We start from the raw sequence: 26,775 nt of genomic DNA on the forward strand, positions 1-26,775 counted from the left end.
AATTTCAGATATGCAGCTCAAATGTTTAAAGTTCCATGTGTCCATCAGCAGCTGTGTATCAAAGGGACAGTGGATCTACATCTGGTGTGTTAATGACAGCTAAAAAGTAAAAAAAATAAAAATAAATAAAACAGCAGGGATCCAAATCAGCTTTACAGCGAGTGTGTACTAGTGTGTGTGTGTGTGTGTGTGTGTGCACCTCTGTGTCAGACAGCCTCTGCTGGCTCCTCTTGCTGCCGCTCATCATCTGGTCGTCCATCTCCATGTCGCTGCCTCCGCTGTGTTGAGTGTCGCTGTTGTCACTGCTGTCGGGACTGGCAGCTGGTGAACCTGAGACCAGACAAGAAGACAGACTGAGAACCAGGGACTAGACTGACTGACCAGACCAGACTGGGGGAAGGAAATCAAACCTGCTGCACAAACATTCACAGTTGACACACGCAGTAGTGGTTCAGTGGCTGAGGATTTGTCTTATATTGCTGCCACTGTCACGGACTTCATTCTAAAAAAAGTGCATTGATGGAAAGTAGCTAAGGACATTTACTCAAGTACTGTACTTAAGTAAAGTACAAATACCTCACAATTCCATGTTGTGCTACTCTATACTTCCACTCCGCTACAATTCAGAGGGACTTACTGTACTTTTTACTACAAAATACAATCAGCTAATACATTATGATCTATTATTACAGGTTAAAATAGGATAAGATAAGGCTTTATTGATCCCCAGAGGGAAATTCACAAGCTACCCAGCAGTATAAAATATAAAGTAATTAAAATTAGCCCCACCTTTAAAAGCTAATATACATTATTCTGAAATGGGCCATTTTGCATAATGAGTAATTTTACTGTTGGTACTTTAAGTATATTTTGATGCTAATCCTGTACTTTAAGTAAAATCTTGAATGCAGGACTTTTACTTGTAGCAGAGTATTTCTACATTGTGGTATTGCTACTTCTACTAAAAGTAAAAGATCTGAGCACTTCTTCCATCGCTGCCAAATTGTCATGAGAAAAAAAAAAAATGTTGGTCAGTCGTTGCTGAGACATTAAGAATGTAGCTCTTACATTTCGATTCATCAATCTTTATTTCCTGGAGCAGCACATAAACCCAGACTGACCTTTCTTGTTGCCCATGGGGATGTTGGTGTTTAGCAGGGAGGCGAAGGAGCTCTGTTTGGAGAGCTGGGCCTTGGCTGCCAGGGCGTTGTTCCACAGAGCTTTGATCAGCATGGAGGCCAGGTACAATGTCTGAGGAGGAGAGGGAGACGCATGAGAGTTCATCATAGAAAATCAACACTTTAAAATACAACTGCTCATGTTTGAGGCTGCGCGCGCGTGTGTGTGTGTGTGTGTGTGTACCTGCTCGGTGTGGGCGCTGGGGTGCAGGCCCGACACCAGGTTGAGGACGTGGCGGAGAGGCACTGGATCCAGGTTTTTGATGAGGGAAGGGAAAAGGTCGTGGATGTAACGGCTACAGTGTTTCAGCTAAAACGCCAAACAAAAAGCAGAGTTAATTATTTAATATTTGGAGAGCAGAAAAGAGTTCCTCATTGACTGGCACAGAGATGTTTTTGTACCTAAATATGGTCTGTATACAATATTCTAATATACCAGAATACAATCTAAGACTAACACGTAATTACATTTTATGATTAATTCAGTTTTATATTTCTATATTCGTATAATTCTACACTAATCAACAGCAGTTTGCATAGCAGTTAAAAATTCATCCCTACTAACTAGTGGATATGTAAGAATGCATTTCCTGTTTCATTCTGATGGAGAACTAAATTGTTTACTGAAAGACAAATCTTCCTCTTTATTCTAATGAAAACATCACATAAGAGTGTGAAAAAAACAAGCTATTTCCTTTGAGAAGTAAAGTGAACATTTAGTCGACATATCTACAATTGAAGCTGGAGATGTTTTCCTTTTTCCCCCCCTTCACAAATAAAAATGTTCAAATCTACATTATCGACTCTAATTGTTAAAAAGGCAAAATATTATAACTCCAGATAGACCAACCAGCCACCTTGATAGTACTGATATAATGATAAATACTGTAAGCTCCTTCATGCTGTTCCACAGAGTAACAAACAGGTTAATGGAGTGGAACAAAGCTGTGTACAGTCAGGTGTAAATCTGTCCTGTCTTACCTGAGCTGCAGCCCAAATACAGTCCACATGCTGCGTGCTGAGTCGGCCCTCTGCAGCCAAGAAGTTCAGGATCACTTGGCACTGTTTAATGATCTGGAAAACACACACACACACACACACACATTAAAGCTCGGCTGTGCTTGGAGAAAATAAATTGACCTGTGCGCTCCAGTGTTGCACTGTTTAAGTGACGAAACTGGAGGAGTCCGTTTGCAATGGAGTCACAAAAAGAATATAAATCCTTTTGACAAATTTGAGAAAATGTGCGTTTTAACACAATATAATTTTAAAAAAATGGCTGAAGATTTTGTTAAAAATGCAACATATTTGTATACATTTGCTGTCAGTTCACATCACCGGATCAAAGGTCTCACCTCAATGTGCAAATTTGGTCCGAATATGTGCTCCACCACATTGTTGTGGATCAGCCAGTCAGCTAGTTCCTTTGCTATGGACCTGGAAGGACAAAGCAGAATCAGAAGGAGATGCTCAGAGACATTCAGTGAAGTAACACACACGTTAACCAAAGCTCAACATGTAGAGAAGAAAACTTTAACTCATCATTTTATAAAATGTGTGTGCTGTGGCACAGCGCATATTGACTATGTGGATGTACACCTGTGTTTTGTTTTGTTTTTTACCCCAACAGGTGTAAAGTGACAGGAATGTGTCTTTTCCTTTCTCTTTGGTTATTTTAATCACACTCCATTCATGTGTAACATGTTTATTCACAAGTGGGAAAGTGGACAATGTAGTTTTTGAAGAAGTAAGGAATTACACATGCACCATCTGAGAAAACCAACAGTGTCTTTTATAAATGACTGCTAGCCTAAAAATACAACTCAACGTAGACAGTTCTGAAGACTGTTGCACGGTTGCTTTTGTGGATCAATAACATGCCATTATATCATCAATTAATTAAAGCAGACCCAATTAATTTTCTAAATGGTTATATTGGCACCGTCACGGCGCCTTTGTGCACAGGCATCTGATCCCTTTAACTTACGTTTCTGTGTCGGACACCAGTGACTCGTTGTTGCAGACGTCATTAAAGGTGTGCAGCTGGTTCTGAGGAAAAACAGACACACACATTAAAATGCTGAGAGAAGAAACTGTACATCATACATCTTTGTACAAGGTTATTTCCCATCAGTGCCATACCAAAACCTTCAAATTAAAAGAAAGCTGTTGGCAGACAAACTGGCTCTTGGCTGTAATTATCACTGTTGGGGAATACAGCCAGAGTCAAATTATGTCTGGGGTCTTTATTGGCCTTTATTAACTAAATCAAATTAATCAAATAGAGCACCAGCCTTTGTAAGATACAGGTTGTAATTTTTTCACCAGGTCCACAGTCCTTACAGTGACCGTATTTCCTTAATATTTATAAGGAAATATGGTGTTACTGCATGTTTTAACCCTAAAATGATTTACTTTACTGTAGATATTCAGATGACGTGCTAATCAACAGCAGGTTTATTTATAATGACACCAGTACTACTATAACAATTTTAAGAGATAACGTCTAGTATCTAAAACCTGCTCTTCACTGGCAGTTTTATAGTACAGTCACTTATTATCAGCTGGGGAACAATACAATATGTCCTAGATACTTGACATTCATATAAGCTAACAGGCTAATTGCTAAACATCACATGCTGAGCATTTACATTTAAAAATTCAAAAACTGTACGCATGGTAGCATAGCAATATTAGATTGCTTAAATGCAAAGTGTTACATACTGAATGTTCACGCTAAAATAACAACTGGTAGTAAGTGTCATGCAAAAACGTGCATGTTAGGGTGCTGACTGTATGTGTGTTAACAGTAAAATTAGTTGTTAACATGTTGAAGAGCTATAATGCTAAATGTTACATAAGAAACATTAGGTTATAATGCTCACACACTAACTGTGAGCATTATAACATGGAAAACAGCATGCATGTAGCATACTAATGTAAGTATACATCTCAAAGCACAGCTGGGTCTAATTACAGCCAATGACAATGTAGAGCCGAGTCTGAAATGTCCTAAAAAGGCCACTGTGCAGAGGACAAACCCTTTAGATTTTTCTTTCCTCTGACTAAGAATAGGAATTGGGGGAATCTCAAGTATTTTTTACCATCTGACAACATTTTCTTACTGGTTTCTGAAAAACCAGGATTGTTTTCTGGCGTGTGATGAGCATTAAAGCCTCACAATTCCAACACTGTACACCGAGGAACCTTTTATAAATCTTGGAAGTACATTTTTCTCACATGGATGCGAGACTCTTGCAAAACGAAGACTTTTAAGTCATTGATATATCATCATTTTAAACTCCCATGACTAGGAACTCTTATGAATGCGCAGTCAGTGCAGACGGTAAGTGAGATAAAGGAGTGAAACAGAACTGCAGCTGAAACTCAAATCAAGAATACAGAACCAGAATCAAACACAGAGGTCTCTCATAGGACGGTTGATAGATGCTACCGTGACGAGCCTCATCTAGACCCCCTGTTAAAGCCCCTTTCGGCCTGACCCAGGCGACAGTGTGTGAGCGACTTCAGTCATGTTTGGAGTGTAACTCACTGTGATTTGGCTGAGTCCTGCCAGCCTCATGGTGAGCGTGGGGGACATGAAGTACTTGAAGGCGAGGTCCAGGCTCTCCTTGTCGAAGCACAGCGCGCTGTCCAGCGGCTCCTTCACCGTGCTCCACATCAGGTCGGCCATGTTGCGCGCCGCACTCTGCCGCAGCTCCTGATCCGACAGCTTACACAGATACCTGCAGACAGCATCCAAAATTGAATGAGCTCACTTGTCAAAGTAATTATCAAACATTTTGAATTTAATGTACAAGATTCTTTGAAATAACTTCAACCAACTGCTCTCAATGCTAATGTTTGGACATTAGACAGAGTTACGTACTGTGTTAAAATCAGATTTAAAGTTTTAATTTAGATGCATTAAGCAAGATTAAACTCTCCCAACGCCCAAAATGACAACAACATATCTGTGGGAATTGACAGTTTTGTCGATCAATACCTTTGACTTTCCTGGCATATTACTGGCATATTATGTAAAAATAGAGGAACGAATGAATGATGTGAATATGTGCTGTCCTAAAGATATGGTTCTCAATCGAATGGTTTTGCTACATCCATTTTAGAAACACTTCCACCCTCCAAAGTTCACCACCAGCACTTCTGACAGCAAAAAATCCACCAGGAAGAATTTGAGCAACTGCTGGACAGCATGCCAAGACACATCACAACTGTGACAACGAAGAAGTCACAAAAAGATTTTGTCAATGATGTTAAAACAACCTGACAGCACCAAGCTTGAAGTTTGTTTGTTTTTCACTCTCACATTTCACATTTTTGCCTATGAATTCGACTTTTCAAACATTTGAAAGACTTTGCCAGTACCTTTGAGATTCATTTTTAATCACATTCCTTTTCCAGCCCTGCGTAGGCGTATGTTGAGATATCTGATCAACAGCAGAGTGCTGCTGACTCATCCAGTCTTCACTCTGAGCTGGGATAGTTGGGTTTGTGGTTTTCAGATATTTTCTGATGAGCTGGAAGACTACAGTTGCTGCTGAAGGGGTTTGTGTTTTGCTGATCAAACTGATTTCAAAAGGGATTTTAGGGACAAACAACTACAAAGACCTAAACTGGACTGAACCCAGAAAACATTCCCAAAATCTCCTTTGAGGGGAAAAAAAAAAAAAAGTTAATTTAATTTTGAATTGGACTACAGCCTTGAAAAAAAAAAGAAGAAGAAAAATCCTAATTCTGTTTTGATTATGATTTTGTAAGCAGCTAACATATCATCAGCAAACATTTTTTTAACATGAAAGTCAACCCACAAAGAAAAACTAACTAGACTTAAGGTCGGGCACAAGGAAGCGGAGACAGAAACAGTGTGGTGAACATTAATTCAGCTGCAGTACAGTCGGTTTACATGGACTGCTTGTCAACAGACAGGCTCTCAATTATATTGTCAATAAGAACATATTTTTGTATTGTTTGCACGGGCTCCTTACACAATTATTTCTTCAGAAGTTGAACTTGATCGGTCATGTTGCTATACAGTATAACACAAATGTAAGTGCTTGAATCCATTCTTTATAAAAGACATCATCAGTAGGGCTGTGCATTGAATCTGCATTGGTATCAAATGAAATGTTTAAAGAGGTAGCACTAAATATCGAACTAAGACAGTTTACAGCCACGTTAGCGGCTCTGTGAGGCTGTACTTAGGCTTTAAGCTAAACGCTAATGTCAGCATGCTAACACACTCACGATGATGATGCTAGCATGCTAGTGTTTAGCAGGTATCGTTACCATGCTCACCGTCTTGGCTTAGCATATAAGCATGCTAACATTTGTTAATTAGCACAAAGTGCAGCTGAGGCTGATGTCATTAGTTTTAATTTTTTGACCTGATGATGGCGCTAGATTAAACGTCAGGTGATCACCAAAGTTATTACAATTCAACCTTGAGGGGAACATGAATGTCTGAACCAAATTTCACGGCAATTCATCCAACAGTTGTTGAGACATTTCAGTCTGTGGACTGATCGAACCCTAGAGACCTGCTGCTGAGTGCGTACCTTCTCAGAGCTTTCCTGTGTATGCACCTTTAAAGCTTCAGCAGCTGTTTTGAGTTTTATTTCTTCTTGTACAACTTTAAATCGACTACGAATCCACGTTGATATACCTAATCCCTCATCTTGTTACTCCAGGCAAGTGTGCTCATGCATTATAGTCGTGCATGATAGCGGCAGCTGGTGTGTGTTGCCCTTTAACAGCTAGACAGGACACTGAGGCTGGATGACAAAGAATCTTCTCTTCCTCGATGTATAAAAATTTAGGCTAAGCTAAGAGCTTAAGAGTCAAAGGTTGCTCCTTGATGAAAACATTAACTGTTGAAATTTTTTTTTTTAAATGAACTGTGCCGACTTTGAAAACATCAACAGTGAGCTGGATGGATATTTTGAGGGAAGAGGGTGTTCTAATAAAATCAGGGAATTACCTTTTAATCATTATTCTTGTTACAGTAATCATCTTATTCGACCACTGTGAGTCTCTGCTCAGTGAGACAGGAGAGTCGGCGAGGCAGCAGAGCATCGGCCTGCCTGCGTCACATGACCGAGCCTGCCAGCGCTCTGCCTCCTCTAGGGTCATGTGAGGAGAGGTTCACTGGGGGCCTGGCAACTGTTGCCATGGTGACAGAAGCTCTTCCTAGCAACACATGTGTGGCACTTTGGTATTTGGGGGAGAGAGCACAAATGAGCGAGGTGCACTGACTGAGTGAGTGAGAGAGACAGAGAGGGAAAGAGCTCTGAGATTAAATCGACCACGTCTGCTTTGTCACATCAAATGGCAGGGGGGAAAAAAATATAAATAAATCGATGGGGAGACACACTTCGACACTGAAGCTAGCAGTCACGGTTGTCCAAAGCATTTAAACAGGGGCAATGAGTACGATTTTAATGTTTTGAAATATCTAGATTTTGGGTTTGTCCCGATTTGAATCCAAAAGTCACCACCAATCCTCTGCAGAAGCTGCATTTCTTCCAGCCTGATTTGGGCGGAGGAGCGGTCGGATGCTGTGCTGACAGCAAAGCAAGGTGTTTCAACAAAATGGCAGCTACTCACTCATATACAAACCAGGCACTCAGGCAGCCCCGTGGCAGCATACAAACGCTCTGAGTTAAAATGTAACAATGTTCTCCTTATTTTCAATTTTTGTCACAAAAGCTGAATGGAGGATCCATGGCGTTAGAGGCTGCTGAATTTCCTGATTCAATTTAATTTATCAACAAACACGTGCTGACAGGTGCACATCTACAGACAGGTGCACAGGAGACACATTTCCAGTTATCCACTGATAATTGTTTTAAAATTGTATTGGAGTAAGTTGAGGGGAATTTGCCTTCCTGGGTGTTAATAATATATTTTCTTTGCCCCTCCCAGGTCCCTAGGATTGGCTGATTTTTCTGTGTATGTATGCATGTATGCATATATGTGACTTATTGTCATTTGTTGTATGAAATGCCTGATGAAGGTCACCACCAAAACGTAGCTATTGAATAAATCACAGTGAGTGTCAAAAGTGTGCGGGAGCTGATTTTTTGTTTTGTACCAACAAACAAGCGCAACATCTCTGAACGACAGCTTTTGCCACAGTAAACAAATTCACTTCCTACTTTGTTCCCTTATGAAAGCAAAGTGCAGCGTCTGTGAACACTGTTTGGAGTAAACTCACCGTATTACATAGGTGCGGAACGGTATGATGTGCTGCATGACCGCAGGAATGTGCAACCATATTCGGATCTGTGGGCAGGACCAAAAACATAACGCAAAGTATTTAACGTCAAACAAACAACACACAAAAACACAGCAGATAATCTACATTGGGTGTACAAGTATCTCAGTTCCCAGCTAATATTTTGTCCAACCTGTTTTTATCAATAAGGATACTTTAAATATTAGAAACACGTGTTAGTATAATGCAATACAATTCAACAGCACCACAAATTACAACCTCATAAATGACCAGAAAGTCTGAACAAAAACTGATTATTATAACCTTCATGAATTGAGAATTTATTGCAGGACTGTTGTATTAGACTGCATTACTTTAAGCTAGGTGTATCTAATAAACTGCCAACTGGCAAAAACATCCCTTTCATTCAAAATCAACCTGAAAACTGAATATCTCAAATTTAATTTAATGATTTCAGAATGTTACAGAGTTCAATTTTAGGTATAAATCATGGCAAGCAGGAGTTCTCCCAAACTGCGGCTTTTAAAAGTGACAGTCAGCGGTAAGCAGCATTTGTGTTTGGGTTGGTGGACTCACGTTGGAGACGATGGTGATGAAGGCGTGGGCGATGGGAAACGGCAGGCTCTCTGGAGTGCCCGACTCGAAGCACTCCTTCATCAGGGAGAGGCCGTGCTTCCCACAGAACAGACAGACGTAACGCAGCAGATGCAGAGGCACCTCCACGTCCTGGTCAGTGAGCGGGGACAACATCAGATACATCTCATAAAGGTCATGATGCATTATCAGAAGCTCATTTGTATTTGTATTCCTATTTTTTTGTGATTTTGCAATTGGAAACATAAACGCTTGCATATAGACATAAAATCCAATGACAACTGGTTTAACTGATTGAAAAATCTGGTTATTTATCTGTGAAAAAGCAGTAAAAACCAAAACGATGAGCCTTAATTATACTGCCAGAAGGGTTTTCTATGGGTGTTTTGCCATAAAATCTTGCAGTACATTGTAATTGACATGAATTCAAAATCATGTCAAAAACAGCTCTGAACTCAGCTGCAAAATACAGTAACGTTTGTTAAAAGACCTGCTGCATTTCTTAACATTTACTTCTGTTTAGCAGTTCTACACTTAAATTTCTTTCGGACTTAAACAACGTTAGTGTGTTGGAAAGTAGTGCCAATTTTGGTGCACTTAATAAATGATGAACTTGTTTCGACTTGATTGAAACTCTAAAACATTATGTGAAATCAGTGTATTTTAATTAGTATATAAATCAATGTGGTATCCATTATTTTTATGCTGTATATCAGTTATTTTGGCCAGTAAAAACAGTGTTAGCTGGTAGTTTTTCTTTTCCAGCTCAGTTGTTTTTAACAATGTGTCCGTTCTTAAATCCATCCCCGACGGGAGCGCCTGAGCTTAATGAAAACTTTATTACGGTGGGAAGGTAAAAGCCATCGAGCTAGCAGATTATCTGGGGACACATTACTGCTCTCTGGGGGACAATGACTTCATCGGCAGGAAACCGAACCATATCCAATAAACGGCAACTCACCCAGAACAGCTCTTTAACTATTTTTTCCAGTATACAAGCCCTAATCACTATCTACAAACTATAATAGACACATGAGCTCATTTAACATAGTTTACAAGTACTGCATTCCTTTCAAAGACATTGTTAATAAATTGATTGTGATCTCTTCAAATGTTTTATCTCACAACACAAAGAGCAGCATCAGGAGCACAGACCAATGAAACCCTGTCACCGTGGACTTTATGAGGCTCAGCACACTGAAATAACGTGGGCGTCGATTTGACAAAACAACCAAAGCGGGCAGGAAGTGTGGACAATACTTAGCTAAACAGAGAACTGTTCTCAATTCGAACTCAACACACTGACTGACATGAACCAAAACTACGATAAAAGGCCTTTCTGATAAAAAAAAAAAAAAAAAAAAACTTTCTTCCTCTGTGACTCATAACTAAACACATGAACGGTCTTATTCCAAGGAAACATCTACCATGAGCAGAGTAATTATTTTCATAAGTGTTTTTACCCGGTGAGACATTGGCTGCCTTTGTTAATAAAAGTAATCTAGAAATGACATGCTTTTTTCCTGGTACGTCATCATCTGCTTTTTATTTGCAGGCCCACACATTTGCACTGATCTGAAGGTGATTCACACCAAAATGATGGAAAGAACAGAGAAATGTAAGATTTTGTCTTTGGTTTATTGTGAATCTAGGGTTTTCCATTTCATATGAAGCCATTTAGTGCACTGATATCAAAATAAGCGAGCAGAGTCCAGAGGACAAAAATAAATTCAAGCTGGGCCACTCACAGAGCAGATCATAGTAACATAAGACCTCACATCACACAACATTTATATTTGGAAACTCAGCCGCCTGGGTATCAGGTTTCTGAGGTCAGGTCCGAGATAACCTCTCAGGTCAGGAGACAATAAGAACTGCCCCACGAGCAAAATGTAAAATGGATTTCAGTACAGCAATTACAGAAATACAGTATAACAATTGGGTTTCTGGAAAACAATGTGATTTTATTTTGCTCACAACACACTGGAGCAGAAAATACTAAAGTTTTAGAACTATATGGTCAAATATGTTGTAAAATACAACTGATTCTTGCTAAACCCCTCCCCAAAAAGTGATTGTCCAATCATAGCTTAGCAACTACAGCTGGACACGGCGGGTCTGTCAAGCTTTGGATTTCTCAACATGTTGAAGTGGTGTGCAATGGGGTTGCAGCGAGAGCAATTGGAGGGTTGTATCTCTTTTTTTTTTTTTTTTAAATCGCTTTTCCTAAAGTGCTAAAGTGTAAGAAATGGATTAGTGTGTTTGTCCACTCTTGCATAACGGCAGCATCCACGGTTACTTCATCTACAGTAGTGACGTGCCATTACTTCCAAGCCCGAGAAGAAGCATATCATCAGCTAACGGCATTATTTTGCGAGGTTAAAAAGGGTAAATTAGGAACGGTCACTTTCAGGAGCGGCACAAGCAAATCTGCAAAGCTTGACAGGCACAGCAACAGTAATTATGGGGGTATTGCACAATAGTAACTAACAAATTTATGTAATCACATTACTTTTCTTACTAATAGAGTAGAATAATGGTCTGTAATGGAACTGTTTTAGTTCTGGTAGGGCTGCACAATTATGGGCTTAATGACAATTGTGATTATTTTGAGATCAAAATTATGTATTATGAAATTCATCTTTGAAGTCAAATTCAAATGTATACTTATTTATTGTTTCAAATCAAATAAGCACTGAAATTGGACAGAAATTCTAAATGTGTCACACCTGCTTGAAACCAAAATCATGATCACAATTATTACACAATTAGTTGTGCAAGCCTAAGTTTTGGTTAGGTTTACTGAAAAACTGACAATTGAATGTTTTATTATAAAGAATGTTATGCACACGTAGCACAGAGACGGACAAGACCAGTTTTGAACATGTAGTAATGATCTTGTTATTTTTAGTTTATTTGACAGAAAGTTTTGAATATAACTTTGAGATATTAACTTCTGTCCGGGTGACAAACGTCTCCACACTGCGGTCCACTAGACGAGGAAACCGCTGCTGAATAGAGATGAAATTTTAGACAAATCACAGGAGGCGACTCTGGTGAAAACTGGTGTTAGAGGACGTGAACTGACTCGTAATTCTCTTCAGACAATGAGGCATTATTTATTTCTTCCTGGTAATCTGTCCCTCTGCCTGTACAAACTAAACTGCTAAAATTTATTTCCACAGTATGTGCACTGTGACCTCACACAGAAACCAAAACTAAAGAGTGGAAGGAGCAAATGCTTGGCCCGCTGAGGGACGATGTGACCAATAAACCTGAGTCTCTTCAGCAGTAATGTGACACTGTTTGGCACATACGGGCCCCTGATGTCCTCGTCTCTTACAGCAATTCCCAACATGCCTCAGGCCTACATCTAGTTTTCATCATCGCCCCTGCTCCCCCCCCAGGTCCTGCTCTGGATGCAGCACAGCTGTCGGGTTTGGGCGGGGAGCCTGTTCGTGCAGCTTCCCAGTATTCAGGATAGAATAAATTACATAGATAGTTACATCTAGCACGAGAACAAGAAGACAGAGACGAATCTCTCTTTAAGCATTTAACAGACAATGGTTCTCGAAGCAGCTTATAGTGAATTAGGTGTCAGGAGCTTCGTTGAAATGAATGAGGAAATCTGTCTTTTTTTGCAGCAGTGACATCAGTGGTCTTAACTGGCCTCAAGGTAACGTGTGTTTGAGGGATTATTTCCTGCTGTAGGTGTCAGGTGATTGACAGGAGGCAGAGTGCATCCAAATGCAGCACTCGACTCTGTGAAATAAGGATAAGGCAGATTGCTTACGTTCATGTCGCAGAAGGAGCCGAGGATGTTGCTTTCGTGAGCAGATATGTCCTGAAGGAAAGAAACAAATTACATCAGTAATTACAAAGCTGGTTTGAATGCTAAGTTCTGTTTAGTTAATGAATTCAGAGGTTCTGCATTACAGGCCATTGTTCACATTCAAAGGACGTTAAAAAGAACTTGTCAGCAGAGAAGATACAATTCATTCAGTGCAGATACACCACAGAGCCTGATTTGAAGTGCTAACAAAAAAAAAAAAAAAGAAATCAAATAATGTATTGAACATAAACATTTTTGATAAGGATCCATTAAAGGAATAGTTCAACATTTTGGGAAATACGCATATTTGCTTTCTTGCTGAGAGATGGATGAGAAAAATCAATATTGCTCTTTTGTCTGGGAGGTTAAGTCCAGAGCTGGAGCCAGGAGGCGTTTAGCCTAGCTTAGCATTAAGACTGGAAGCAGGGGGAAACAGCTAGCCTGGGTAACTAACCAACACCTCTAAAGTTCACTAATTAACACAACATATCTTGTTTGTTTAATCTGTTCACTAACAAAAATGTAAAAACATGACGTTTTATGGGGAATTACATCCTGGAACTATTTCTTGGTGACTACCGGCCGGGTGCAGTGATTTCCTCAAACCTCCAGGAAGTCACTGCAACCGGACGCTGTGTATCATTAAGTAAATACTGGTAAAAATAGGTTTGAGATAAATTAGAAACAGTGTCTCAATTACATTGTTTGTCCACCACAGAATACTAATATGTTTATTTTAACACCATAAAATGTCTTGCTTAGTACGTATGTTTGTCTCAATGCTTTAATAAGGTCATTTAAGGGGAAAATGTTTGTTATGCATTTATGTTAAAAAAACATTTTTTTACTCTCAAATATCAATATCAACCTCAAAAATCAATTACTTGTCAGGCTCTAATCTGTGGGCGTGGTGGTGCGTTCGGTGTGTGATATGGTCCTTACCTCTATGGTAGGGTGTGTGTTGTGTTTGTAGGCTGTGTAGAGGGGGAACTGGATCTGGAAGATCTTGGCGGCACACAGCAGTAATTTCTCCCTCTCCTCTGTGTTCCAGGAGCTGAACGGGTCCTGGCAGTCACTGCTGCTGTTTGCGCCGACACCACCATCACCACCCCCAGAACCACTGCTCCCCTCCCCAGGCCCCAGTGCTTCCCTCTGGGCTTCACACTGCTGGTTGGCCCCCTGACCCTGGGTCTTATTCTGGTTCAGGTCGGGAGTGTCGGCATCCTCTTCGGCAGAGTCTCTCTCCACATTTACAGGTTCGTCCTCCCCAGGTGAGGACGGCTGGGGGAGGGGCCCGGTTGCAGCCTTGGCCCCGCTCCATTCAGACTCCGCCCCCTCCGCCCCAGACACACTTCCTTTATGGGTATGGTCCTGGACGCTGCAGAGGCGGTCTCTCAGGCTGCTGATCTGAGCGATGACCAGGTTGATGAGGGCGTAGACCAGCTGATTAAAGACCTCCAGGTGCTTGTACTCCTTGAAGCAGCAGAGACACTGTCTGAAGACACAACGCAGAAGAAACAGGAAGTGTTAAAGAGGGAATCAACATGGCTACAGAGCTTCGTTCTCAAAACCAGTCACTTCAGGATCTCACTGAGTGGTATTGTAATTGTGGTGCTACAAATGACAAAAACACCTGCAGCATTTCTTGTTATTTTGCAAAACATTACAGTCACATAAAAATAGAAAACCAATGAGAAAAAAAATTGCACTAGTTTAAAGAACTCACTGAAATTCTAACATGTAAATTGCTCAAGTAAGCGAAAAATTTGTTTCTGAAAGTTTCAGTGAATAAAGCGTTAAAAAAAGTGTTAACAGTCGGTAGTCTGTGCAGATAGGTAGCTATGAAGTTGATTCTCTTTGCAGATTGTTTTTGCCTTGGATAGCAGGTGATGCCTATGCTCAGACTCAAAGAAATATTTTGAGGATTATTATTGAGGTTAGAGATGGCTGAGTTTAGCTCACTCTTCTCTACTGGGAAAATGTGACTCATTATGTTATGCAGGAAAAAGCTCTGCGTTGTTGCAATTGCTCCTCGTCATGTATGTGTCAATAATAACCTATGATAGATTAATTAATGTCTTTTTGCTAAAGAACTGTAGCATTAATGAAGAAATATTGCTTTAACCTTAATGCCTCATTCAGTTTACTTTAGCTATACTCACTTAGTGATTAGGGCACCAACTTCTGATTATTTTGAGCATCGATTAGTCCAACAATTATTTCTTTGATTTATGGATTCATTGTTTAGTCCAGTTTAGTCTGATATCAGACAACGCTAAACAGCAAATCATAACACTGGAGAAGCTGGAACCGACGTATGTTAAGCATTTTTATTTGATGAATTACTTTAAATGATTATTAAAATTGTTGATTAATTTTGTGTCTATTGTCATTTCAGCAGTGATCAAATACTCGGGAGATATAAAAAGACAAAGTGACAAAATACATGATATATGGTATGATACAGATTCTAACCTAGATGTCTCGTCACAGTGACGTCTGACACACTTACACGTGCTCTCTTTACATCTGCAAATAAGTCAATCTCACCCACAAATCTAAAAAAAAAAAAACCCCATCAAGATGAGATAAAAATTTTAGCCAGGGGATTTTTTAAATCAGCATCACAGCAACACTAGGTCTTTAACATAAACAGGGGCTGTGGCTCAGGAGGTAGAGCGGGTCGTCCACTAATCACAGGGTTGGCGGCTCGATCCCCAGCTCCTCCTGTCCACATGTCGAAGTGTCCTTGGGCAAGACACTGAACCCCAAATTGCTACTGATGCGACAAGCACCGTTAATGGTAGCTCGCTGCCATCGGTGTGTGAATGGGTGAATGAGAGGAAAATTGTAAAGCGCTTAGGATAAAAAAAATGTATTTTATTCCTATCTACATTGTCTTCATGTCCTTAGGAATGTTACATTGAAGCCAGGTCTCTACTTGAGTTTTCACAAACAGCAACAGTAGCGTCAGAACTGGTGTATATTGGTAAAATGTCTCATCAGAATCAGATCAGAATCTGATCCCCGAGGGGAAACTCTTTGTTACAGCAGCTCGCCTTTACGTCAGTGCACACAGGAGAAAGTACTAGCAAAAACTATAATACAATACACTATAAAAACAGGTCAGAAAATGAATTAAGTACCAGGTGTAAGATAAAATAAGTGTGAAGTACCAAGTGGGTTTACCGGTTGATGATGATAATACAATATAATAATACAATGTAATAATATACGTCAAACATTCAAACAGTGTAAACCAAGCAGGAGGTTTTTCATCATTCAGAAATCATCTTCCCATTCTCTCAGTGAAATACAACTTTGTGTAAACACGTCGGTCTCTTTCCAATCTTTGGTCGTCACAGACTCGACTTTTCTTCCAACAAACTCTGACTCGGCCTAATGTTCCAAAGAGCGGAAATGTTTTTGACTGCCATGTGCGTTAAAAAAAACCTGACATGCGAGCTGACAATACATAAACATAAAAGACAAAGTAGATTTTGAAATACTATATCTCCATTCAAGTTTATTGTCACATTCTGGAAAGAGTGTGTGTGTGAGTGCACAGATGTTTTGCCACGTCTCAGTGTACCTCTTACCCATCACTTAAGTTAAAGTACAGATCGGCTCACCAGCAATTTCCTCTTTTTTTCTACAAAGATGGAAGCAGTATACACTTACAAATAAAGCCCAGCAGGCCCAAGGAAGGATTGCTTCTTGGTCTCATTTAAACAAAAAAAAGAGTCCACAGATTTTGAATGTTTAGGTCGGCGACTTCAAGTCTCCTTCATACACCAAATATAAAAAACATCCCAGCTGCATGAACAAAAACAGACGGAAAACAAACACCAAACTAAATGAGAGTCATCGTTACTTCATGTCGTCTGATGGCCTTGACTGTCAGATCACATTAGAGTCTAAAATTTAAAACTATTTTTTAAGAATAGTTATTTATCCAAGTGAAAGCTGGCAGAGCATGAAAGCCCCTCTGAAGCGTCACCAATCATCCCAGTGAAGCCACATACGCACCAAACCACAGGCTTCGACGGATGCAACGCCTTGCTTGAAGGTAGCTGGACTATAGTTGCTGGAGAAGGGCATAAATTAATTTCCACTGACCAGATCATCCCAGCTGGTGAGAAGCCAGCAGGACTGGAGTTTGTCCATATTTCCAGAATTTCCTCACTGCTTTACATCATTTTTTTAAGATGGTTTTCCTGCTTGTATCAAATTAGATTTGCCATTTTCTCCCTTTTCTAATGTTTTTGAAAAATACACTGACCTATTGCCCAGACAGAGCTGAAGGGGGGGGGGTCAAAGAAAACCGTTTAGTGATAACGTCCAGCTGAAGGAAAAAGCAAAATACTTGTCTGTGTGATGTTGCTTTTAATGCAAATTCAACACTTCCTGCAGCCCTTTCGCTGAAACAGCATTTCAGTAAGAGTACTGTTGTGACACTAGGTTAACATTTGGTCAAAATAAAAAACAGATCATGTTCACAAGTGAACTGGGGAAGCAGAGAGCTGCAGCTGCTTATTAAAGTTTGGAACTTTAAACTAGCTATGACGTTGCTTTCCTTGATCCTGTGTATAACAGGATCAAGGAAAGCAACGTCATAGCTTGTTTTTCTTAGAGTGTAATTATGAAAACTTTATCAGCTGACTGACTCGTATCAGATTTCAGATGAAGCAGCACTGACCTCTGCGTCCAGGAGCCGATGTAGCCCAGCACTCGCAGAGCATGTTCCTTCTTCAGCTGGAAGCCTCCTTCACTGCTGTCTGCATCCGATACTGAGGAGAAACGAGAGAAAATACCCGTTAGAGAACAGCTAGATACATCTCAGGAATCTGATCAGAAAATGTTTTATTTTAACATTTTATTCTCCAAGGAAAAGCTGACTAAACACTAAACAGTCTGTCAACAACACGCACTGTTACTGTCAGGTAACCAAACTCAATTCAAAGTTACGACAAACAATTAACATCTGTTTGTCAAGTAGTAACATAAAAAAATAAAATCTCTGGAAGTCCACTTTGGAGAAATAAACATGGCATGGGAACGATTGTTTTGGTCTTCCAGTTTTAACACATTCATTTTGGAGTAGAGACTAAACGATTAATAGGCAGGCCAATGTTGGTCTGTTACAGATATATCAGCATCAACTTACAGTGTATGTTGGTTGACATGCAAAATGAAATTGGAAGTATAGAAATGTTCTATAGTCTACATCTTTATATAATTTTGACCCTTACTTTTCCTAATTCAAAGTTACCTTTTTGCTTTATTTGTGCTTTTACTTATTACTTTACTATTATCATAATTTTCAGTTAAGATTACGATTCAAAATGTTCTGTAGTCTTATATTTACTGTAACTGTCAACTTTAATAGCAACATTTATTGTTGTGTAGTGTATATGCTGCCTCAGTACATTACGGTATCCGCGTCACAAGTCTTTAATATCCATAATAATAGTCATTTATTTATGTTAAAGGGGCACTCCAGTGATTTAGTATTGCACCTCCACAAAGTTTGGGCACTCAAGAGAGTCACAAGAGAGAGAGATTTAATAATAATAAAACAAAAAACAGATTGGTCAAAATCAAAGCAAGGCCAAGATATCCTGACTTAAGCTCTATAAACACTGGATCCTACATTTCCCATAATGCAACCTGGGAAATGTGCAACACAGGCTTTCTGTTATAAATGTGTAGCTACTGCCCAAGCCCAAACTGAGACATTCAAGGGACGTCACCTGAGTAATTTTCTCAGACTTGACAAAACCCCAGAGCCAAAGAAGACATATACATATGTTAAGTTTCTGGTCATGTAAAAAAGAAAATTACCACAGTTTGGGAGAATATACCTTTAACCCTTAGAGAGATTTTAGGTTATGAAATTCCAGTAAGACATTAATTAATAACAGAAGACGTGTTAAAGAAGTGACCTGTATCTCTGTAAAATTATACTAGCTGCCTGCAGAAACTAAACTTAACTAAAAACTCGTATTTAAAGAAACTTCACAGTCTTTAACAGTGGATGGAAAAACTGACATTTTCCCTGAGGAATAAGGGGGGAGACCTTTCCCAGAAAATGGGAGAAATGCATCACCTTCACTGCAAACAATGAGGACGCTGTCATATCTGGATAAGTCAAAGGACCAAGTAGACCAAGAAATGTATGCCCCACTTAGTTCCCATGCTTTGGTGATGTTTTTATCTCTCTTGTTGTATTATAAAATAATCTAAAATTGTTAGAAATAAAAAGTGACAACAACAAAAAAGAAAAGAGAATATCTGGAGATATAGGCTATCATTATCAAATGTTTACTCTCTAAGATTGATATTGGCCTCAAAAGGTATCAGATGGGCTCTAATTTGGAGGCTGCCTGGTACAAAGACATTAAATACTGGCACCAGACTTCAACAGCTTCAGTCTAAAGTTACTGTTATTGTACTGGCTTTCAAAGAGCCACATCAGTCACACCCAGTTTAGAGGAATCAAGTGTCTCCACTGAATCGCTGACCTGAATTTGGCAGACAGAATACAAAAAAAGACAACAACAATAGTAGCCAATCAACCATTTCGGACATGCAAGCGAGAAACTTTCCTCACGGAAACTGAACCAAAAGCCTTTCAGCTCTACGTGTGAACAGAAGCTCCTCTGACTTCCACGCTCTGTGGTGTTCGGGGGATACCGGCCCGTCGGATTTGGCCGTTTCCCTGCAGCCGTGCTGAGAGATGTCGTTTCACTGCTTTGATGTTGTCTGGGAACAGGCACACGGGTGCCAACGTTTATTGCTGAAGCTCACCGTGGATATAAATTCAGCGTTTCCCATACATTGATTTATGTGTGGCAGCCACCACAATATCAACAATGACCGCCACATATTGATTTTCTATTTAAAATGGGCAAAATCTTATTTCATTGCATTTCATTCCCCCGCTCCGATTCTAATGACTCAGTAGGCTACACTGAAAAGAACTGGTTCGCCCGTCACTATTAAGCGGCAAGAGAGGGTCAGGAAGGGATAGATGTAGCTAATGAAGAGAGAGATGGAGGAGGAGGAGGAGGAGGAGGAGCCAACATGCTGCTGTGGGAGAGCCAGCTAGGGCCGAAGCAACAGGTGAGACTGACTGCAAACCCAGAGAGATGTAGAAACAGGGCAGAAAAGCAGATTTTATCAGGAAAAGGGGCCTCATTTCTATTCTTCACTGTGTTTATTTTGTTATTTGTTTGATACAATGTGAAGCAATGGAGCTGTATATATTGTTCAGTTCTTTATATTTGCAGTGGAGCAGCTTATATATGGTATTATTTAATAATTCATGTAAGAAAGCATGTGTCTTAGGCTTCATAGCCATTTATAGGGATGTTAAGAATGTAAATATTATAATTCTCAAATGCGTTTATTATTTCGGTTACATATACAATTTTCGAAAAGGTCAAGAATTAACTTCCACGTTAAGAGTCCGTAATTATTTGCACCCAATTGTTGCCTTTTTAATTTGCCTGCCACAGCACCTTACGTTTTCATATTTCAGATGCACTTTCACTTGGAGGAACACACTTTAAGTTGGATGAGTTACAGAAAATTATTTTACTTTCTTGCAGAAATTTGCAGTTCTGTAATTAAAAGTGTATTTTTTTTTACAATAAGGCAAAAAGCACAGGGCGAACCTGCCAAACAATCAGTGTTTTTCTAAATGATAAACCAGCAATTTTCATATTCTTGCACCCCTGCAATATACTGCAAGATTTCCTGTTTGTACCATATTTGTAATTATTTTCAGGGTTAAAAGGCCTCTGAAACAACATTTATACAATTACCCTAAAAACTCTTCATTTCAAATGTAGAAATGAACGCCCACTGGATGCAGGCTTCCAGGACAGCCTCTCTGTAAAACCTAAGGAACTGTTTCAAATGTCCAAATTCTCCTTCATTTTCTTAGCTTTTGCGAAAAGCTATGTTTTAAAAGCTACGCAGAGAAGTAAAGCCAGACGTGGCAATATAGCACAAGTCAGTGCAAATAAAGTTTGCGTGTAGGTGAGCAGTATTAAATGTCTCGTACAAAAGCCTGCAGGTGTTTACTGAGGACGTTTCAGCCTCTGATGAAAAACTGGGACAGTTTTCCATTTTAAGGCATTTCACTGAATCAACTGCTGAGAGAAATCTACAATCAATTTAACAGCAGAATAAATACGAAAACTAAGAGTCTACAGCCATGCTAACGGCTCTGTGAAGTTGTACTTAAGCACGGCCTTTGAGCTAAATGCTAATGGGAATGCTAACTGCTGATGTTTAGCAGGTAATATTTACCATGTTCATCATCTTAGTTTAGCGTGTTAGCATGCTAACTTGTGCTAATTACACTTAACACAAAGTACAGCTGAGGCTGATGGGAACGTCACGAGTTTTGCAGGTATTTATTCAAAAACCAAAGCACTGGACAAATTAAAAATGTAACTCGATGATGGTGCTGGATGAAAATTTAAGGGATCACCACAGTTATTATAACTGAGCCTGAGAGGATCACGAATGTTTTTTACCAAATTTTGCGGCAATCCATCTAATAGTTATTGAGGTATTTTAGTTTGGACCAAAGTGGTCGACCGACTGAACGAAAGATCACCACGTGGCTCTGGCAGCAGTTCACATAACATGAGCCCCTACACACACTGTTGGCATCTCAAGATTGTCATGTTATCTGCTCCACACTTATCTGTACAGAAAGTAAAACAACCCCTCCACAGCAACAGCAGTTTCCTCTCAGATCTTGTAAGCACGTTTGAAAACACATCTTTCCACATCAAACCAGCAAAACAATAAAAAAAGCACCAATGCACGATTGTCAAAATCTCACAGGTTACATGTTATGCTCAGTAGTGAAGCTTACACTTTGTGTCATCTCAAACCATCTGTGATTGCTTATTTAGCGTTTCAGTGGAGCTGAGCTACAGTTCTGCATGAGCCTATAAGTGAGCCCCAAACCCCGCCTGTAAGACCCACGTCGGGCACTGCCACATTTGAGACCCGACCCAAGACAAGACACTACATTTTTTTCTTTATTTCATCCATTACCGACCATAATCTCACCAGACTAATATGACACACTGGCTACACTCTAGAAATGTCTTAATGAATTACATTTGAAAATTACCAAATAAATAACCGAACTCAAGCCCAAAGCTTTATGCAACAAAACGACCCGAACCGGACCCGAAACCTCCGTCAGGTTCACCTTTGGTAGCAAGATGAGCAAGTGTTGTCATTAGTGTATACGGTTATTTTGTGTTGAATTAAATACTGGATCGGAATACAACAGCCCCAGAATTACTGTCAGCCTTGGCTATAAAAAGGTAGCATTTATTAACACTAAAGTCAACAAAAGGTGTTTCAGGGTGGACGGAAATCTTTTTTGGAAAAACTAAAACGTTTGTAAGATTCATCTGCGTCTGTGCGGACATTATTTTAAAAGTTAATCGCTCCGAGTTTCCTTCTCGATAGGAGCTTCTTTTAAAAAACGCCAAGAACTGTTTCGGCAGGGTGCTGCTGTGGCGTCGGAGACAAATATTCTGGTCAACACAAAGCAGGTCAGCGGTTCTCAACCTTGGTCATGTTTGAAGGTGTCCGTTGCTGGGAAATAGATTAAACTGCATGAAAAGGTTAATCAGAATCTCAGGTCGGTGCCACATCTGATTCTGTGTGAATACTGCTCACTGCTGGTCTGGCTGCTCGGGTGCTTTTATTTTTGAGGGGTTCGCTGTCCAGAACTGATTACCGCCATTTAGCTAAAATGTTTTGACAAAAATCAAACAGAATTTCTCTTAAATTAAATTTCCACTTAAGATGTGAAACATTTTGCCCGTTACAGTGTTTTACTGAAGTCATATCAACGCTTCTGCCTTACATCCCCAGACCCTCACATCCAGTGGAAAGTTCTAGTTATATTGTGAATAATTTTATATTTTACTTTAGTTTATGTCTCTGAAAACTTTGGTATGACCATAGAAATTATTATTTTTTTCTTTTTAAAAAGGATAAGCAAGCCTTTGTTGCTCTCTTAACACTTCCATGCTCAGGACAGGTTCATCCTTGTGCCCTAAATTTGAACTTTGACCACATTTCCTTTTCATTCAGCACTGAGGTCGGAGGTTAACAGCAACCTCAACATGAATGAGGCCCGGTTTTGTTTGTAGCTTTCACCTTTTCTATCAGTACTAGTTAACTTCACGTAAAAATTATAGCATTATTATTTCTTATAACCCTGTCTCACAGCAGACATTTGACTTGGCACAGCAGTAAAAGCGCAGGTGTTACTAATAACATTAACGATGGCTCTGTTCTATTTAAGTGTCCCAGTAAGCCGGGACAGTGCGACAGTGAGCCAGCACGAACAATACCAGGACCCTGAAAGTAAAGCAGCTAAATGGAATTCAGCCATCATTAATGTTGTTATTTAAAGTGCTTTTCCCCACTGCGACGTGTCAAAATGTCTGCCTACTCTTCATTATCTGAGCTGTTATCATACTGCATATTGTTTTTATGGAAACTAAACTCACTTATTTTAGTGGTTTAGGTGGCTCCACACTTTATCTGTAAAAGGCGCTGGCAGCAGTTCACATAATAAACAATTATGTGAACTGCTGTGTGTGGTTTAAGACTCTTAACAGGGGGAGAAAGGCTAAATATATTTTATACACTTAGGGCTGCAGCTATCGATTATTTAAGTAATCGAGTATTCTACCGATTATTCCATCGATTAATCGGATAAGAAATACTTATGCTTTATTAGAGAGCAATAGTAAATATGCAAAAGACAAAAAAACAAGGCAGGTCTCTTAAAATGAACAACTAATTGGTTTCCTTTTTAGAAAAATCTACTTTTTTTGCATAAATTGCATACAATAATATTATATGTCAAATCTATTTAAGTGCCATATTACATTCTGGGTTTTAAAGAAACACCTATTGCTTTAAAAAAATTTAAAAAATCAGAACTACAACTTTCAACGCAACTACAGCTAGGTTGTATTTAATGATTACTTTCATTACCGATTAATCTCTCAATCGACAATCAATTTAGAAAATGTCAGAAAATGCCAAAAAAAAAAATAAAATTCCCAGAGCTCAAGGTGAAAGCTTCAAATTGTTTGTTTTGTCTGACAAATAATCCCAAACCCAAAGATATTCGATTTACACACAAAGCAGCAAATCCTCGCTTTTTGGGAAACCGTGTGGATCGGCCCTGCGTTAGGAAACACCGGCTGAACGCAGCTCCCTGTTGTAAAAAGGATTCTGTCTCTTACACACACACACACACACACACACACACACACACACACACACACACACACAAACACATGCTGCTGCAGCAAATCTGAGGTCAGAGGTCACCTACAGACACAGACATACAACACATGGACCTGCCAGTCTTGTAGACAGAGCTGTCACAGCTGACAGCGCCCTGCTGTGGGACGCCCATCCCGACCCTCCACAACACCAGGCCCAACAGGCAAAAACACAGCCAGACTCCACTGGCTTTCACTAATTTCACTGCTGAACTGAAGCACATCGGAAGAAGCTCAAGATTTTCTGTCTTTTAATTCGAGTCAGAATCAAGCCACTGTCGCCGCGGTCGAGTACTGGAAGCTCGTATTGACTGCTTGGTCAGATTTGTACTCTTTATCACACAGTTTCTGATTCAAATAAAATGTATTTCAAGTGTATTTTACTTGGTCAAAGTTTGTGTATGGCTGCTTATGTTTAGACAACATTAAACATTTGAGAACGTTGGGGTTTTATAGGTTTTGTAGGGGAAAAAACTATATACTACTCTGTATTGGCACTCGTATTAAAAATTCTCAAATCTGACTTTACAATACAAAGCAATTCAGTTTATCACCAAGACTACTACAGTTTTCCACAGAATGACTTCTGGCATACTTAAACATATTGGGAAAATGAAAGCATTTGTTTGACTTCCTATCACCATGCAACACGTGCTACCTGATGCACATCAACTACACAAGCTGACCTGCGATTTCCCCAAAAACACACAGATGCTCTTCACATCAATATTATAAAAACAGTCCTCTGGTCACTTTAATATCCCACACACACACACAGCACACATTTGGACAGACACAAAGCTGAATCTGAACCTGTGAGGCCTACTGTCACAGCTTAGTGACAGATCATATGGCAGCCAAACACTGAATAACAGAAGCTTAATAACGTTTCGATAAACTACAACTGGCAACCTCAGTAATCACAGAATCGGAGTGAACTCCATCACACAACTCAGCCTCGACAAAAACATCGGAAGATGCTACAATGTAATCTCTGTAGGACCGATCAACTGCTCATTCAAAATACAGTATATGGCCAAAAGTAGGTGGACATGTTTTTGTGTATTTCTGTTCTGGGGTTGTGTTTCATCATTTGGTCTAGGCCCCTCAGGGGAAATCTGAACAAAACAGCATACAATGATATTTTAGACAATAGTGCGCTTCCAACTTTGCGGCAGTGGTTTATATTTGGCCCTTTCCTGTTTCAACATCACAATGCCCCTGTGCACAAAGCCAGGTCCATAAAGAAATGGTTTTCCCAGTTTTGTGTGGAAGAACGTGACGGGCCTGCATAGAGCCTTGAACCTCAGCACCTTTGGGATGAACTGGAACGGCAACTGCACGCCAGGCCTCATCACCCAGCATCAGTGGCCGACTTCACTAACAACTTATTCAGACCCACGCAGCTGCCTCCTTCCTTATGGATAGAAATATAACGATATTGACCTTTAAACGTGATTTGACAGACTCCCTAACAAGAGAGAGGCAAAAAGAGAAACAGAAAGCGTGCAGTCACGGGCAAGACAGGTGTGAAACTGAAAATCCGCTTCAATGTGTTTATAATGTCATGTCTGTGTTGTTGTATGGTTTAGCAGTTTTAGAGTCTCTGATAAGAATAACAACCACATGGACCTGACTGCTGTCTCGGCACGTCAGCAGAACCACGCCATGCGTGCATCTCCTGTACGAAAAGGGTTTTATAATGCTCTTGTGGCAAAATGGGAGCAAATCTCTGCAGCCAATTTCTAAAATCCTGTGGAAAGTATTTCCAGAAGAAAGGAGGCTGTATAGCACGCGCAATAATGCCCGTGGTTTTGAAATAACATGCTCAGCTATCACATGTCTGTAACGTGTCTGGGTGTCCACATACTTTTAGCCATTTACTGTGTACAATGAGGACGACATTCCTTTCCAAAAAAACAGGTGGCCACAACTCACTCTCACAACTGGGACTTTAATATATTTGTATACACACACACACACACACACACACACTCCCAAAGTGTTTATCTTCTAATAGACAACATATCAGCTTGTCAAAAGGAAATTAGCTTGATTTTTTTTTATTTTTATATACCTTTTAAAGTTTGAATTAGTGAGCCCATGTTACAGTCAGGTGCAGGATGGATTCCTACAGAGCCTGCAGGAGGAGCTTTCACTTCACACACACACACACAAGCTCATGACACACAATAGGCTGGACACACAGACAAATACACCGTGAATCACTGAGTAGTAACGGCTTTAAAAATAGTGTTATAACAAAACAAGGCTTTGTTCAATGTCTAACTGACACCCCTGAAGTGCGGCAAGGCCTGGTTAGCACGCCAGGACTAACGGCTAACTTCTAGCTATAAAAGGCAACCTTGTATTTACGTTAGCTGGCTTAAGTTGATGTTAGCCCTGTAGGTTACATGGGACTTCACGGCACGATTAGAGTTAATGTTCCCATCAAAACTAGCTAAGGAGTAAGGCTAGTGTGCATAAGACGTCGGGCGAAAAATATACAAAAGCTACCGAGGATTAACGATGTGCTATGTGCCAAAATTTACGCCTCGTTGC

The 26,775-nt window shown here is 39.9% G+C and overlaps 1 protein-coding gene across 1 annotated transcript in view; it reads right to left on the reverse strand.

The window, feature by feature from the left end:
• Positions 1 to 26,775, reverse strand: part of usp34 (ubiquitin specific peptidase 34) — a 69,026-nt gene that overhangs the window by 41,100 nt on the left and 1,151 nt on the right. The window contains 12 exon segments of the mRNA XM_044189501.1: positions 200 to 330; positions 1,122 to 1,251; positions 1,363 to 1,488; positions 2,160 to 2,252; positions 2,534 to 2,615; positions 3,166 to 3,227; positions 4,732 to 4,924; positions 8,416 to 8,483; positions 9,013 to 9,162; positions 12,824 to 12,874; positions 13,805 to 14,357; positions 17,562 to 17,652. Coding sequence (XP_044045436.1) covers positions 200 to 330; positions 1,122 to 1,251; positions 1,363 to 1,488; positions 2,160 to 2,252; positions 2,534 to 2,615; positions 3,166 to 3,227; positions 4,732 to 4,924; positions 8,416 to 8,483; positions 9,013 to 9,162; positions 12,824 to 12,874; positions 13,805 to 14,357; positions 17,562 to 17,652 — 1,730 coding nt within the window.

This window comes from Siniperca chuatsi, linkage group LG3 (assembly GCF_020085105.1).
Source record: "Siniperca chuatsi isolate FFG_IHB_CAS linkage group LG3, ASM2008510v1, whole genome shotgun sequence".
Classification (NCBI taxonomy): domain Eukaryota; kingdom Metazoa; phylum Chordata; class Actinopteri; order Centrarchiformes; family Sinipercidae; genus Siniperca; species Siniperca chuatsi.